Genomic DNA, 17,878 nt, shown 5'->3' with positions numbered 1-17,878 from the left:
TCAGTAGATTTGAATTCATGTTATATTATTTACATTAGTTTATATATCAAACTGTTTGTGTTTAAGATAACACAGACAGACACTCCCTCTATATTCGAACTAATCAAATAAAATTTTGCAGATAATAGTAAATAGTATTAAGTTCATATATAAAAATATATGCTAGCATTTGATTTTACCCCTACATGTTAATTTAAAAATGTATTTTAAAAGTTAATATAAATAAATATTAACGAATGATAAAATTTAGAGAAATTCGTTTCGGATATAACAATTGCTGTATGCAATCTGTCTACTTTCCGATAAAAAGAAATTCAAAATTCTCATTGAGATGCTCCGGATAGACAGCAGTCATTTGGTAGGTTCACTTACAGCCCACTGTAAACTAGGAAACCATGTTTTCAATCAAGTCTGTGGCCTAAGTGGGTCCACTAGGGGTCGCCGGTATAATCTAATCTAACAACTTCATTTCTTTAACATTCTAAGTCGAATTTGTGATAAATCTGCTTGAACTTTGGAGATAGATTATGGCTTACGAATTATGGCTGCTCTTTGGTAACTCGAATTATGAGATATGAGATCTACGTAATTTCTAGCCAGCGCTGTTCCAAAAAGTAGCAAAGAAAAAGTAGTAAATAAATTTATTTACGAAAGCTTTGTGAAGAGTATCTTGATAATCTAGTATCAGAATGACCCCTGACCGAGCAGTTATCCTGTAATATCAGGGACTTACCCAAATTCACAAAACTGGTTTACCTTTACCTAATGGGCAAAAGTAGCAAAGAAAAAGTAGTAAAGAAATTTATTTACTAAAGCTTTGTGAAGAGTATCTTGATAATCTAGTATCAGAATGACATATTAGGGGCAATATTAGGGGCTTACCCAAATTCACAAAACTTGTTTACCTGGTTTTATACTGAACTTTTATTCTATCTACGAACAAATATTATTCCTGCTGTACCATAATGGGCCATTATTTGAGCTCAACTGGGGTTTATTGAATACAAGGCCTCCTTTAGAGCAGGCTTAAGGTGTTGAGACGCCTGCTAATTTCTTCATATACATGCCATTGTATCTGCAAAGAATAGGTGTTCCCTTTTACTCTTATTTCTTCAGCAATGGGTGCAAAATAAAATTCTTCAAAGCATTATCAATGCTACGTTCATAATATTGATAATCATCGAGATTTTAACATTTTGGGTAAACCTAATATGTAATAAAAATTTGAATTTGAATTTGTATTTATTTATTTAATGAATTTCTTTATTTATAGTGGCGAACTACTGTCAAAAACAACATTTTGAGGATAAATACGTTATGGGCTTATGGTTTCGGTTTTCGTGTAAATTTCCCATTTCCTGATAAGGAAGATCGTAGACGCCCATTTTATAAGCGCGATGTAGTACACGCTTGGGAGGATGTGCTCAATGGGTAAGTAAAACGATTTTAAAGTTTTTTTTTACACGTTGTACTGTCATGATTTTATGCAGGCATGGATTCGACGGACGTGCTTGCATTTTAAAGTCTTTTTGTACTGCCAAATTGGATGCAGGTAGTAATATTGGAGGAGGAATGTTGTTTAAACTGCTACAAATGTTTTTCAGGTATGTCATTTTTAAAACGATTTTTTATAATTCAAGTTGTTTAAGTCTGTAAATTTTTACTTAAGTACTTTAAAAGAGGCTAACATTTCGATCTAATATTCAAAATGAAAAGCCGTTTTACTTTGAATTAGCACAGAATTTGGAATTTGCTGTTTTTAGTGCACTTTAATCTCATTGTTGGAAGATTCTAGTTAAGAGTACTGCGTTTATATTAAATAAAACAGTGAACTCAAAGTTCAGATGTTTTAGACTGATAATTCAGTAATTCTGTTGTTGAAACAAATAATTAAAACCTCAACCTTTTGGTATTAGTCCTCCGTCTCGTAAACTATTTGTACTCCATACTTTTAAATACTGCTGCTATCTGACAAGTACATATCTTGTAGTAATGCTTGGATTCTATGACGGAATTCTTTATGACAAAACATATACAGACAAGTGTTACTTTATTTAATTAGCCGTTTCAGATATAACATTTTTGCATTTTATTTAGTTAAAAAACAATAACAGTTTAAACGTTTTGTTTTACTTCTTTAAAAACAGCACTTTTTGAAATTTTCCTTATCGAAACATTATATTTAAGACAGATAATTTATAGCAAGTGTACATAACCTTTACCTAGTGTCCCAATTACCAGAAGTGATATCTCTCTGAACCTTCGCGGTAATTACAAATATCATAATTGAACCATAACTAAAAGAAAATAAATATTTCATAGCCTTAATTCGGTGTCCTGCAAACATTAAAGTGAATAGTTGATTTTCAGGCATCACGTAGTGCATGTGTCCACTATGTAATGCATAGCAAGCGCTATGCATATTTCGAGTTGTTAAAAGCATTAAATGTTGACCGTAACCTTGCGATTCAGAAAGGAAACCAACCAGCACCGTGCTGTGCTGGAAATATGCAACGAAAATCCAATCAAACGAAAGTCAACATGAAATTTTCAGTTAAAGCAAATGAATTTAAATTAGTTGATATGTCCTTAATAGCCATTAATTCGCCAGAAATGCACTTCCAAAAGGGTTACCAACAAAAGAAACCAAACAAAAAATGGAACATGAAAAGACCGCATTAAAAATGTAAAATGTCCACACGATGGAACTGCAGTAATGACCAGGAAACAAGGACGAATGCAGTGCAAGAAATTCGTTCTTTTTTATCCTTAAATATTTCATTTTACGCGGGCAGAGTAAAAGCGCATTTTTAATGCCTTCACTTCATATTCGTGCTGCATAAATTTGAATTTGCTATAAAAGTGAAATTTTAATTTGATTTAAAGGAAATATAAAGACTTAATCCGATGAATGCGGTAGATGTAGGGTTATTACTTAATTTTGTTAAAGTTGTTACTGCATTTTGCTTCATGTTTTACAAAAACTGATTTATAATGTCTATGAATATTTAATAATAGATCTATCATGCAATTTCAACGAAGAGTCAGAACTTTCATAATAATAACAAAAACACCGCTAGTTTTGATAAAAAATAAATAAATTCATATTTTAAATTCTAAAAACCATGCACAGTAAATAATTATGTTGAAGCTATTTGAGCCAGTGCACTTGACCACTTTTACTTTTTCTTAACTCGAGGTATTTTCAAAACCCCTCCTTACGCCTTGACTGGATTGATGTTTATCACTTCATCAGACCAAGCAATAGTTGACCTCAGATCTGCATACTTCCCCGAGGAGCCTGTAATTATTCTGAGATTCGATAACGCGGTGTTGGTAAGTCTGTTAGTTTTCGCAAATAATTTCAGGGCTCTATCCTTTATGTATTTTTTGATGGAATCAATCTTGAGGTCCCTGAAGATATCATTCGTCTTAATGTACCATGGTACCTTGAAAAGCCTTCACAGTAAATAGTTAAACATATTCTAAAAGTTTAAATAAATATCTACTAAACATACATACTTCAGGATAAAGTAAAAAAATGTTAACCACGAAAAAAAAAAACGAAAGAACAAAGTAAATTCCGTCCTATCTGAAAAAGGTACTAGAGATCAGGTTCTGAACATTCGTCACCTAATAGAAAACGTAAAATAGTTTAAGATCCGCGTCTATTTTTAATCTCTATCAAATATCTTTCTGTTAAGTCCGCACCTGTTAAAGATGTTATTTAACTGCTGCACTAGGGATCATTAAGGTACAGTTTTAAAGGAGCACGACGCACCAACATGATCTTTTCTATGTGGTTAAAAGCCTCAAAGTAATAACAAGAATTAATCAAATCAAAATGCATTTAAAGTTGCATCTGGAACTTGGCACGACTGTTATAAGTCACCAATATTGTTTAACTTAAATTCCGAGTGTAGTGATAATAAGACTTGTTTTTGGAAATGGAGATTAAGATTACATACATCATAATCGATAAAGGAATATATCAGATTAAACACTGATAATATAATTTAACTAAAAGAAACTCACTATAATATAAGAAAAAATATCATATAACAAGTGACATTATATTCTAGAAATCACTAAAGTTGTAATAATTGATCCACTAAGTAAAAATAAGTTGAATAAGTTTCATTATTTAAGTTCCTATAGAATTGAAAGATTCAATTCTTCAAATTCTTACAATTCTTGCCTTCACAAATTTCACAAATATGTATATAGAGGATAGAGCCATAACATAAGTAAATCTACAAAACCTCGATTAAAAAAGGCAATACATATGTAATTGAAGCATGGATTACTTAGAAATTAGACAAGTGAAAGATTTATGCCTTTAAATCGTGGGTGTTAAAATTCCATAGACTATTCACAAAATTAATTATTCACAAAATTTTGATTTACTTTTGTCACGTAGCGGTACGATCAAGAAGACTGTATATATAAAGAGTAAAGTGAATGACAATAGAAATGGAGGTAGATAGCGTAATCAATGGGTAGATTAATAACAATCTTGACTCGGGAAAACAATCAGTGAAGTACAATCAGTGGATATGATTGCTTTAAAGCATCATATGGTATAGTTTTGACTTTCATATATAATAGAATTATTTCTTTTAAAAATAAAACCAACACTATGAAGATATACGTCATATTACAAAATACTTCAACACCATGAATTCTAAGTGGCATAGTATTTTAAATTAAAAGATAAACACAATTTAAATATACCAATCGTATACTTTTTAACTATAGTTAATTTAATGATAGAATAATGATCATTTGAACGTAATTATCATTGATTTAATATCAATATTGAGAAATGACTTTACTTATAAAAACAGTATATTTGGTGGTGTATAACTGTTTTAATATATATTGTATCTCATCAAAGGCGAGGCGTCGAATGCTTCAGAGTGTTCACTGAACACCTTAACAAAGCTCCCTTTTTAGATCTTTTTTTTATTAGGTAAATAATCTCGCTATTTGGTACTTAACATTTTTTATAATAGCTTTTCCAAACGTATTAACATAAACAGAAAACGTATAATAAAAACAAAATCACACATACATATGTTAGTTACACCCAACATTACTTATGACTAATAAAAGAGAAAATACATTCCTCTTAAAATATACTAAGGTTCAAAATAAAAACTGCAACGCGCTGCTTGCAAAGCATGCAAATGAAATAACATTCACATTGTGACTATGTTCAGTATTGAATAAACACAAAACATACAAACAAATATAAAAATAAAAGAGAAAACAAGCCCCGCAAAATATGTACGTAAAATAATCATAACTCTTAAATAAATGCGTGCAAGCGGTTCAATAAAAAAAGTGAACCTCCAATGTTATGCAAAGTAAATACAAAAGAGAAAAGAAATGACTGAGCAAAAATCGCTTTACATTTGGCGAGAGGTTCAATCGACTAAATTGAACCGCAAGTTCATACAAAGCGTACAAATACAATCAAAGTCACGGTTGCCGTTTTATATGAGCAAATGGTTCAATAAAAAAACTGAACCGTGCATAGTAAATACAAAATAAAAGAGTAAATGAATGCATGAGAGTTTCTTACTCTTATGTAGAGGTTGGAAATAAATCAAAAACAAAGTCATTATTGCAATTTTATACTAGCAAATGGTGAAACTAAAGAAAAAATTTAAAGAAATTTCAAGTGAAAAATAATATTTGGAAATGGATTAATGTGTGATTAAAGATTAGATTCAAATATCTTTTTTAAACGATCTTCTGAAAAAAAGATTTTAATTCATAAAATGAATAGACCAATTCCAGATACGAAAAATTTCGTACCTGATGTAAAAATGTCGAAATATGGTGTGTGGTAAGTCGCCGTTTTCCTACAGCTATTTACCATAAAAACCAGTGGATCACAGGCTGCGAACATTTAAATAAATTATGTTGGTCTTGTACGCTATTTGCTTGTGGAAAGGACAAAACTCAGGCGTAGGGGGAATACGTTATAATTGGAATTGTGAACACCTTGCCAAAAAGCTGACGCCTCGCTACTGTGTCTCATATATGCGATTGTATCTCATAAATGGTACATTCAATGTGTGTTTTTAACTGTGGAATATTTTTTAGTTTATTCGCATTAAGCAACAACATTGAATTCTTTCATAAAAAATTTTCTCCAGATAGTGTGTATAGATAAGTATAGCGTATAGGAATTCACGCGACAGCTCCATTCATGGAGATAATGTAGATATTGCTTATTTTAATATATTGTGGATTTCTCTGTGAATATAACCTTTAGCACAATCTTGTTGAAACCGAAACCCACCTAGAGTATGTTCACCCCACACATGAAATAAAACATCGTTTACCATAGTTCTGACCTGAAGGCTATTAACGGCGACTTTGCGATATTTTTCATTTTTCAACCTACCATACTTTTGATGAGACCCCAAATTCCAAATTACTACTTAAAAAGAACACGATGTTTAATATATTTCTTTAAAACTTTGATAAGATATTTGGTGGGAAAAGAAGTTAAAGTGGTTTTTGGTTTATTAGTGCCCACACAAAAAGGTTATATACGTATTAGTTTGTGTGATATCATATCTAACCATAAATTACTAAGGTCTTATTGAAACTATTTTGTCATTATTTTTAATCGTTGTATCTGCTGCACTAACTGTTGATTATAATAACTATAAAGATATATCGAACTATAAATCTAGTCACAAATCTAGTACGTTAGTTTGTAGTAACAGGGATTCACCATTAACGGTTTTCTCAACCTGTTAATTTTTGAAAGTATTTTAGTTGTAGAATATTATTTCTACATTAGTTATATTATATTATCTATTATATTTTATAATAGTTATGATATAATGAATAACTTTGCATTCGATATTGCATAGTTGTAGTATATATGTCCCTCTATAAAGAATCAATGTAAAGCGGAAAGCGTAGTCCTTTAAAAAGTAATGAGGATTTTATTAAAATTTGATATAAGTCGATCCGAATCGACTATCTCGCGGATCTTTAAGAACAGTGTTGTTGCAATCGAAGTCAATGGCAACATTTTTTAGAAAAGGATTTTAAGAATCTGGTTTATGTGCAATTTAAATTATAACAAAAATTACTATATGGAATCTTGTGCTATATTTTAAGAATACAGTGTAAATATTTAGAAAAAGTTTTCTAAATAAAAAATTTTAATGTTTGAAATTTATTCTTTTAATTATATATAAGTATATAATGGTTTAATAGTTTGCAATTAAATTTAAATAGAAAAATATCAAAACTGCCTTCTGCAGTATTTCGACTGATTTTTTTTTTAGAGAGAAATCAGAAAGATGAGCGTGTTTGAATCTCAGTGGTTTCGAGTAAATGCTTTAGTCTAATCATTTTTACAGATTTTTAGAAGCACTGTTCATAAATTCACTTTTATTAAACAAAAATTGGATTCAATGAATGAGTGAGATTATGTATTTAAAAATTTTTAGCGGTAGAGTCAAGTTTAAATTTGTGTGCGGTAAAGTGTTAATTAGGGAACTCGGCAGATTGCTTCATTAACCTGATAAATTTGAATAATTAACAGTTTTCAATATTACTGTTATTGTTTATAGCTTCTTATAACTTAAGATTTTAAATCTATACTTTTTTTTAACGTTTTAGTCTATTGTTGTAGTGGAAGCTATGCAGTTGCTTTGAAATAACTAAAATTATGAATCATTTAACGCGTTTGGCAATATGCATTTATTTTTTTATATTTTGTGTAGTAAATCAGCTGAAGAGTCCTTATGCTTCAGAGGTCGAAGAAGTTGTATTTAAAAACTCAACATTAGTACAAACCACAAATCAGAATACATTTGAAAACGCGACGGATAAAGTACTATCACGAGGAAAACGGTATTTAGATATTTTAGATGGCAGCCGCATGTTCGTACGTTTTTCATAATACTTTAAAAACATTATTGTCAAATTTTTTGTTATCCACTCTAAACACTTTTTGCACATAGGTTCGTATTAATGTTAAGGATAATGTAATCAAAATGCCCCAGATCTGGGCTCACGCCGTTGGCTTTCGTGCTAATTTACCAATTTTATTTGAAAAAAAGTTGCGACCTTATAAACGGGACACCTATGAGTTACTACACGAACTTATGGATAAGTAAGTGCTGTGAGTTCAGATAAATAATTTTGTCTAGATGTAATCTAAATAATATTGATGTGTTGTGATTTTGTACATATAAGAACTGGCATTGATGGGCAAGCCTGCATTTTAAAGGCTTTCTGCACAGCACATATGCTAGATGAGGATAATATTGAAGCGGGAATGTTAATGAAGCTACTGAAATATATTTTTACGTAAGTGGACGAAATACTAATACTAAAAAAAATATTAAATGAAGTTTATTGGTGTGATTTTATTTTTCGAAAGGAATTCATTAAAATTATTCTCAAATTTAAAGTTATCAAAATGGAAAGAGAGTCAGGTTATGTCTTTTTAATTTGAAAATTTTTTGTGATATATAAATAGAGAAAGGATTCAATTCTTTGATTTCGTTTATAGGAGAAGTAAAATATTCTTCTATAGACTTGATGCTATCATAATGAATGATTAGATTATGATTAGACGGAATCTTTACTACATAAAAAAAGAATTTTACTATATCATCTCTGGTTATAATGCATTAATTTATTTATACGAGTATTTAATAACTCAAAAACTCATCTCTTTTAATATTAATTTAGTTGTATATTCTTCAGGACATACATACCTGAAATTTGAAATTTACATAAATATTTTTTTCGCTCTTATAAATGAGAAAATCAAATAAAATAAATAATTGAATATAAAAATATATTTTCTCTATTTTTTTTATATAAAATATTTTATTTTTATAAAATATTTTATTAATATATTAATATCATATATAGAATAATAAAAAAAATAGTAAGACTGTGTAATAAAAATATTTTTAGTACTTACCATATGTAATATTTATTTTTTTACAGTTTGGATTCCGATGACAAACGTTACTTTTCTTATTTACGGATGGAAAATTGTCAACAAATACTGCACAGCCATTGTCCACTGAGCTTTAACAATATATCACCATATACTGATGATGTTTGATCACCGTGGTTTCAAATATATGTTAATTGGTTTGTGAAACTGAATAAAGAAAATAAAATCTGATAAAATAAAGTATTTTACTTTCTTAGGTATTTGAATTTAATCTGAATTAAAATACATGCATATTATGCATGCAAAATATATGGGGTTGTTCTTGCAAAACTAAATGTAAATAAAATAAAACACACTAAATTCATATTTCAATATATTGTTTATATACTATCATTAGATGTAAATACATAATTTAATTACTCTTTGAAGTTTTGAATCTTTTTGAGGTAATTTTCAATACGAATATGCGTTTTCAATGTATCGAGAGTTTAAGGATTGTTTGTATAAACACGATTCTTTTCGCAGCCCACAAACAAAAGTCCACTAATGATAAATCGCCTTTGTGTAAATTCAAAACGTGAAACTACGTGTACCTTATTGCACCACCCCGATGAAACACATATCTTCCATATTCATATATATACAAAAAAGTTGGTAAACGTGTTGCTGTAGCAATCAGAGTTGAGAACTTCATTGCATCTTCGTCATTTTTCAGAGAATACAGCCCTTCACATCATGACTTTTCGTAGATTCAAGGGTCTTTCACAGTTACTTGTGAATTTTTACTGCCCGAAGTGTGACAAATTTTATTGTTGCGCATCTAGCAATCAAAAGAATAGTCTCATCATTGAACAAGTCAAAAATAATCTTTTTTTTTCAAAGTTTTACAATTTGCACATTTTTGTTTAATATTAAATAATCCAAAATGTAAATAGGCAAACAAAGCTTATTATGCTATGCGTGACAGTTTTCTTTTACATAGTTTCTGATATAGTTCAAGTGTAGTGTCAAATTGGGACCACAACCTGGATATCGTTTTATATCGATGTTTTGAACCAAATCGTTGGGAAATGCCAAGCATTTCGTTTTGTGATTTACGATTCTATGTGATGGAGATTTCACAATTCTGTGTGTTTTGTTACAAAATCATACAACAAATAAGGTATTAAATTTTTCAGATTTTATAAAATGTAAGATCTACTCTCCAACTTATGATCCACTTTCTTCACAGCGAAATAACTAATATCTTTATCTACCATAAAGATGAAAAACAAAAAAATACTGTTGATAAGATACATGAATCTTTTAGCTGAAATATAAACCATCGAATCTAATCTATAATTATGAATTTTAAAAAGAAGTGTGTTAAGGTGATATTATTAAAATCATGGAGCATGCAAATACAACATCCAAATACTGCAAAGATTACAATCAAAAATACTTAGGACTATCATCATCGCTGAATGGTACATCTCAAACTATGACATTCATCGCGATTTAAAGATACCCTTCGTTGCAGACGTTATCCGAAAAAATAGTAAAAAGCACACAGACAGATTACTTTTCCATCCTACCCCAACAATGAGGCAGCTACCTAATGACGAAGCCACACATAACAGAAGATTGAAACGCTTATTTCCATCAGAACTAGCAATACTATAATAATCTAACTAATTTTAATTATTTTATAATATTTAGTTTATATAATTTAAAGAAAAGTTTTCTTTTTCTTTTTATCCACTATTAATAGTTCACTCATGTAATTCTTAATCTTGTTTTTGAATTATTACTTGAAGTTCCATTATGTAAAAATGTATACTAAATGCTAAATCTTGGCAGTTGTATAATAAAGGGAAGCACAAAAAAAAAAAAATTAAAATCATGTGATATACCTGCTTCATATCTTCATATATCTTTATATCTGTTTCAAATCATATATTCATATAATTTTTTGGAGGTATCAGTCTGATCAGAGAAGAAAATGTGCAGAGTTAAACCATTGTGTACGTATATTGAAATTCCACTTTTGATCAATAGGCGTTTTTAGTAGGTTATATAATATAAATATATTTATTAAATTTTTTTCTTGATCTTTTTCATTTGACCTGAAGCTATGCAATTAAAATGATTTTAATAGTTTATGAAATACAGTTTGTGTCTCGAAAAATATGCAATAAAAAATATTTATTTCAGCACGTTTTATAAATTTAATACATAATAGAAAGATGATAACACTATATTCTTCCTTTACGTATTTTATGCTGCATGGTATTATAGTATTTATCAATTAAATTTTTTAATTGTGAAAAATTCCTGATATTTGTTATTAACTGGAAGGCTGTGATATAAAGCGACATATTAGTTTTTATATCCTTACATAACGGTTTAATGGCTTAATATATTCATATAAAACAATGGCATACACAATCGCAAACTTCCACATCCATTTTTCGTTATAATTACGAAAGTTGTAACTGCAGTAATGTTGCACTTTGTTATTACAGCCAGTCCTTGCACAAGGCGCACGCAATATCCTTGCAACACTTGCTTTAAGTATTTTTAATTCGAAGAAAATCTCGCTTTACTGAGTTGCTGGTGATTGCATTTTGTCAGTGATATTGCGTGCTTATGCTTTCAGTGGCAATGAAATTTTAATTACCTACAATTGTGTAATTTTGATTACATCATCACATGAGTCAATTTCACGGCAACAATGTAGAGTATCCAGTAACATTCAACACATTTATCCTTGTCGATAATAAGCTTTTATGAGATATTATTTAAACCTATTAAGAACTTTTAGATACAATATTAAACAATCTTATAAATCACTTTTAATTGTTAGTTATACAATTATTTTTTGTAATGAGTTTTAAAATATACCTTTGAGAATACATAAAATTCATGACTGGAATTATTTTTACATATTTAAGGTTATTAAAGATGGAAAAAATAACATGTATAACATATAAACGAGGTGCTGAACTCAATTAAGATTTACCCTCTATCTGTCAAATTTTGTTGCCCAATCGAACATTTTTAGAGTAATATTATATTTTTGTAGTAGTTTTAGTAGACATTTATAATTTTCATAAATCCATATATCGAATCAAATCACCCTTTATTTGTCAAATCGTATAAAACAGCTGTTAATTTCAAGGTAATCTTGTTACTCTGGCAAAATGTCTAGAGTGTTATAAATTAATTTGGAGTGTTACACATTTTGCTCAAGATTTACAAATCCTAAATGGAAATTATACTAAAAGTAAATTTCAATTGAAAAAGTTACACCAGATTCATCAATCGAAAATGACATAAACCTCGTCACCGTGATCAAATTTGAGTCCATTTTCGTTTTTTCTCAAATTCTCAATTTTTTAATATACATTAAAAATGTGTTTTGAAACAACAATTTCAAGTTTGACGTTATCATAACATTGTATAACAGGGTCCTTACAGTGAATACTTCTGAACGATCCAAACATTCAAAGTTGATGGTTGTTCCAATAAACAACAAAAAAACCTCTAAACCTATATAATAGTTGTTATGATTTAACAACTATTAGCCACCTCAATATATTTAGAAGCCTTAATCCAAACAAAAGAGTTAAACACGTATTATGGGCGATTAGTCATAAACTTGAATCGGCGGTTGTACTATAGATAATAGTAAGGAAATGTGTTTCAATCAATATGTGCAATCACCATGTGTAAATCTAAAAGAATTGTAGTTATTTACCTAAATATAAAATATATAAAGAAATGCAGCAAATTCTAATAGGTGTTAAGAAATGTATATTTCAGTTGATCTATTATTTTGGATTAATCCAACATATGATTGGTCATGTATTAGAGACAGATAAATACTATCGGCGAATAGTTAAATGTGTCTGAAATTATGGTATGATTTATCTATAATAATGGTATTATTTATATCCTTAAAAAAAAAATGTTTCTAGCAGCACGACCGGGATATACGACCGGGTCACTGTTGCCTATTCTCTTCATTTTTCATTCAATTTATTAAAAATTGAATTAAATTAGCTTCCAAAAAAAAAACTTTTTTTTTTAATATGTCTTATAGTTCACAGTATTTATTGAAAATAATATTTTTCAGGCGGTGTTGAATATTTTCCAAAAGCCAGTTCAAGCAACGAAAAGTCACAATTATACTCGGTTTCGCAATCGTTCTCATGGCCATTTCGATATGCTTCATCGTACGTTTCTATGCCAGGATTCTCACGTAGTTCTCGTGTATATAAACGCTGTTTTGGAAGGCTACCAATAAAAGATATATTTAATAGAAAGTGTTAAAACTAAAATTTAAAATTTATTATAAAATTTCCATTTTTATGAGAGAAAAAGAAGTAAAGACAGTAGAAAATCTAATATCACTATAATGAAGAAAAATAGATTTTGTAACATTCTAATGTAATACATACGTAATCAAGACTCACATAGTAATTACAGGGAAGAATACAGATAGAAAAAAGTGAACTAAGAAAAGCAGAGAAACCCAAAAAATATAAGAACTGAAGAACTTAAGAAAACGAGAAACATCTAAATTCTTCTAGAGCTTAAGATAATGTTATATGTAATAAATTGTTGGCATAACAAAAATTTAACAAAGACGGTGAAGATAATAGAAATAAATTAAAAGCATAAAAGAAGAAAATAAATATATATCGAACCTTTGGGAACGCAATATATAAGATAAAACAAAACAGAGGATGTGTTGAACAAATAAATAAAAAAAATAATTTTTTTTACAATAAGTATAGGACTTTAACTTATAATTAATTAAGAACTTTAAAACGAAAAAGAAGTAAGAAATTGAAAAAGAAGGAAGAAAAAGGAAGAAGGAAGAAAAAAGAATAATAAAAATAAATAAGTATAACAGAATCATTTTTCATAAATATTTTTTATATAAAAATATAAATGATATTAAAAATGATCAATAAGTATTAAAAATTTTTTAAAATAATATTGAAAATATGTGCTTAAATAAATACAAAATAATGAATTAAAGAATAGCCATTTCTACTTACCTAAAAATAACTCGCATCATTTCTCCAATCATGCCCATTTTCGGTTTTTGGAAAAATTGTCGACTTTCACAAAGAGCACGTAATACACAATCTCTTCCATCATAGCCCATGCTATACAAAATATAAAAAAAATTATTTTATTAATATTACATACACAATATATAAACTATATGTTATAAATTTAAATAACAATTGTAAGTAGAATTACTTGTCAATAAACATTTCTACTTCTTGGTAAAGTGCACGGCGTGTACGTCTACGTAAAGCTGCAATAGGAACTGGGTGACGTGAAAACCCATGTAAATGATTAAGAATCCAACTATTATTGGGTAAATCATATCCAGTACCCCAATTAAGCCCAAAACTCATATAATCATATCGTGGATTACCGATGATTCCAACAGTAAAACAAACTGCCACCTATATAAATATTTAGTGTTATATAGTAGAAAAGATCTTAAAGTGATCAAAAGATACTAGATTTAGATTTGACATCAAAACTGTTAAATGTAGAAAGAACTTCAGTGTGATTTTCAAAGAATATTTCAAAGAATATTATCTATTACAAGAAGATTTATGTGTTTACAATCCTATTGTAGTATTACTAACTAGACAATCGACTTTTTCGCTATCAATTCTGATATTACTGAGTGGCATATCAACTTCAAGACTCACTATTTTAGTAGATATAAGTGAACTATAAATTTATTGATTCTTAAATAAAATCATCTAAAAAGTTAGGTTTATAGACTCTTAATACTAGTGTTACCAAGAAGGCAGACCAGTTCTGGGTCTCGATCGATTTTCGATCAATTACGACTTCGTAAAATTATTTAGTTCTCTTTAGCAAAAAACACAACTATATTATGATGCTGGGAATTTTTTTAGAAAATTGCTTACAAAATAAATTAATTAGAAATTAAATTAATTAAAAAATTAGTTTAGAAAATGCAAAACAATCATATTCAGAATACTAAAAGTTCAAATGATCAAATAACTGAGGCAGGGTTATGTTATTTGCTTTTTAATTATTGTTTATATTTGTTGCAGTGTATGTATTTATATATAAAGTGGTGGAAAAAATAATAGAAAGAGAAGGTTTGTACTACTTAGAGGAGTATATTTTATTTTTTTGAAAGATTATATTCATTTAGCCCACTGAATATGTTATTTTGATAAAAGTACTTTAATTTACTTTCATTTTTATACTTATTTCGGCAAAAATATTAGTGATATGCACACTTTATATATACTTATGCACGTTTTTTTGTAGAAAAAGTGAATATCTAACAGTCATCGGATAGAAGTTCGTACTTCCAAATGAGTCGATTTTATGTCAATTAAACTCATTCTCTTGTCACTGTCAAATTACTATTGTTTCTCAATGGCTTCTGATTAATATTTTGTAAGTTTTAATTTTTAAATTTCCACAATTTAATGAAAATAAAAAAAAAGTATTTTCAACGCCTACGCTGAAGTGTAACAGAGCAGCACATACTGTTAATGTTGAACCTTCCGGAAATGACAGATAACGTTTCGGACGCTTTAGCAATCGTTGAGACTTATATGATGATGTTGCTGTTCCTGCAGTTGGCGATTGAGCCGATGAAATTGCTGTTGTTGGTACTGGCGTTGCTGCTGATGAATTTGACGACGATGATGATAATTCGGTTGCAGCATCTGTGATTTTTTGTTCCCCCACTAGAACTGATAATAAATCAATAGTTGAAGCATTTCGGTCATGCATATTTCTATGTGTGTTCTCGGTGGTTTGAGTTCCATTTGGAAAATGTGGAACATTCCTATATGTGTGAGCAGAATTTAAAGGCATTTGCGTACTTGAAATACTGCAACAATTGTCAACAACAATGTCAACATTATTGACTTTATCGCAATTGGGCATAAAAATGGCTGACGTTGACATTTGTTTGGATGTGAACGATTTTGACGATGTCAATGGTAATTTGTCTAAATTACTGCTGCTGCTAGCAGGAGCAGTGACAGGGGCGGTTACAGCAACAATTCTAACTGCAAATGCAACTTCGATGGTAAATAAAATTAAAATGTAAATTAAAATTGTCATTATGCATGCGAATTTTTAATTTCAAATGCGTTACGGCGTTACAGCGTTACAGCGTTGCGACTAAATTTGAATAATGCACAATAATTTGATTTTCATTATGCATTTTCATATGAAATTTTGCGCGGCAAAGCAATTTCAAAAATTAATTTTGTTTTATTTTGATTGCACAGAATTGCATATTTTATAAGTTTTGCATTATTTCTTTAATAAAAGTGAGGTACACAGTACACAGTACACAGTACACAGCACACAGCACACTTAACACATTTGCCGCACGTCCCGCTAATAAATAAAATACACAAAAACTACACGAGTTGCATGTTCAACTCAACGTGCTTAAGTTGTGGCGAAAATGATTTGCAAATTATTTATTTAAATGAAACGTGAGGAAGTTGAACAAACAATTGCATTCAATTGTTTTCAATTTCAATGCTTTCAATTCAACTCAATTCAATTTTATATGTGTTAGTGTACTCATGCAAGTGTCCAAATAAGAAATTTGAAAATTACATGAAAACCATACAAAAACAAAAAATGTAAAATAAATAAGCACACCAAACACTCAAGGCAAGTGTACTGCTAACATACACGCACACACACACTTACAAAAAGAACACAAGTTTTAAATGAAAAAAAAAAATTAAAATTTACCTTTAATTGTCTTCAATCAACGCAACTGCACATTGCTTGTGGGCTTTGGCTCAAATTTCCCTGCAATACCACTGTAAACTCAATACACAGCTATACACAGCTTACAGCATGTGGTAAGGAGGAGAAGTAAGTGCAACAATAGAAATTGGTAGCAACTTTGATGTTGCAGTCTTTCATGTTTCACATATTAGAAAACGAAAGAACGAACGAAAGAAAAAAACAAATAAAGAAAACGAAAACAAAAACGAAAACGAAAACGAAGAAATAGCAACAATAAGCGTACAACGCTGACGAGCGCTTTTGGAAAAGCATTCTGAGCTTAATGGGTGTTGAGTGCAATTGAGTTTAATTGCGTTGCCGCTTTGGTTGTGTGAGTGCTTATGTTAATCAAGGCAACAGTGGTGCATAAACTTGCTTTGACATATAAGCGCGATAGCTTGTACAGATTTCATGTTTATGCTTTGGAAATTAAATTATGCAGATTCGATATTATTGAATGGAAATTGAATTTTCTGGAATTAACAAATGAAAATGGATTACATGCAAGTTTGTATTGATTTTAGGAATTAATTTAAGTTCAAAAGGAGAATATTTAATAAAAATTAAAAACATTTTGAAGGTGATATATTACAGATGTTGAGATGAATATAGTGGAGAGATCGGGCAAAAAGGATCGTTCCTTTTAATTATTTTTCTCAATACAAATTCTGAAAGCACATTATATTTTATATTTTTTTTAATTGTGTCACTATTTCTAATAATTCTCATAGGTGTTTCTTTTGAAGTGAGGATCCGACCAGATGATATCATTGAACAGTGTCTTATATATAGCGCCTTATAATCATTAATACAGTAGCTGTTCTTGTTCTTTATCAAAGAACTTCTTTATTGTTTGTTCTTTAACAAAACATTTAAACATCATTTATATGTAAAAAAACAAAAGAAAATATTAAAACATGAAAGATAGTTAACTGTTTTGTTAAGCATAGATAAGGTCAACATAGATGGTCTGAATCCTAATAAATTTTAAGAAAAATCAATTTAATACATCATGTATTGTGAATTTCACGTACATTAAGACTGAAAAGTTTTCGGAAATTCTCATTTAAAATTCGCGCGCTGTATATTTTTCGATATTTTAAG

At 29.2% G+C, this 17,878-nt stretch overlaps 1 protein-coding gene and 1 pseudogene across 1 annotated transcript; one reads left to right on the top strand and one right to left on the bottom strand.

Annotated features, from left to right (window-relative positions):
- LOC119675675 overlaps nucleotides 1-9,123 on the top strand; it is a 33,707-nt pseudogene extending 24,584 nt beyond the window's left edge.
- Nucleotides 9,124-13,045: 3,922 nt separating this feature from the next.
- Nucleotides 13,046-15,910, bottom strand: LOC119686397. The gene is made up of 4 exons (XM_038100972.1): nucleotides 15,500-15,910; nucleotides 14,210-14,421; nucleotides 14,002-14,112; nucleotides 13,046-13,231 (listed from the first exon to the last, which is right to left on the bottom strand). The coding sequence occupies exons 1-4, from the start codon at nucleotides 15,902-15,904 to the stop codon at nucleotides 13,048-13,050; spliced, it is 912 nt and encodes a 303-aa protein (XP_037956900.1). The 5' UTR covers nucleotides 15,905-15,910; the 3' UTR covers nucleotides 13,046-13,047.
- Between the last annotated feature and the right edge of the window lie 1,968 nt (nucleotides 15,911-17,878).

The sequence above is a fragment of the Teleopsis dalmanni genome, chromosome 2 (genome assembly GCF_002237135.1).
Source record: "Teleopsis dalmanni isolate 2A chromosome 2, ASM223713v2, whole genome shotgun sequence".
NCBI classification, from domain to species: Eukaryota; Metazoa; Arthropoda; class Insecta; order Diptera; family Diopsidae; genus Teleopsis; species Teleopsis dalmanni.
The sequence above is the reverse complement of the archived record's forward strand: the minus strand, read 5'-3'. Positions and strand labels throughout refer to the sequence as shown.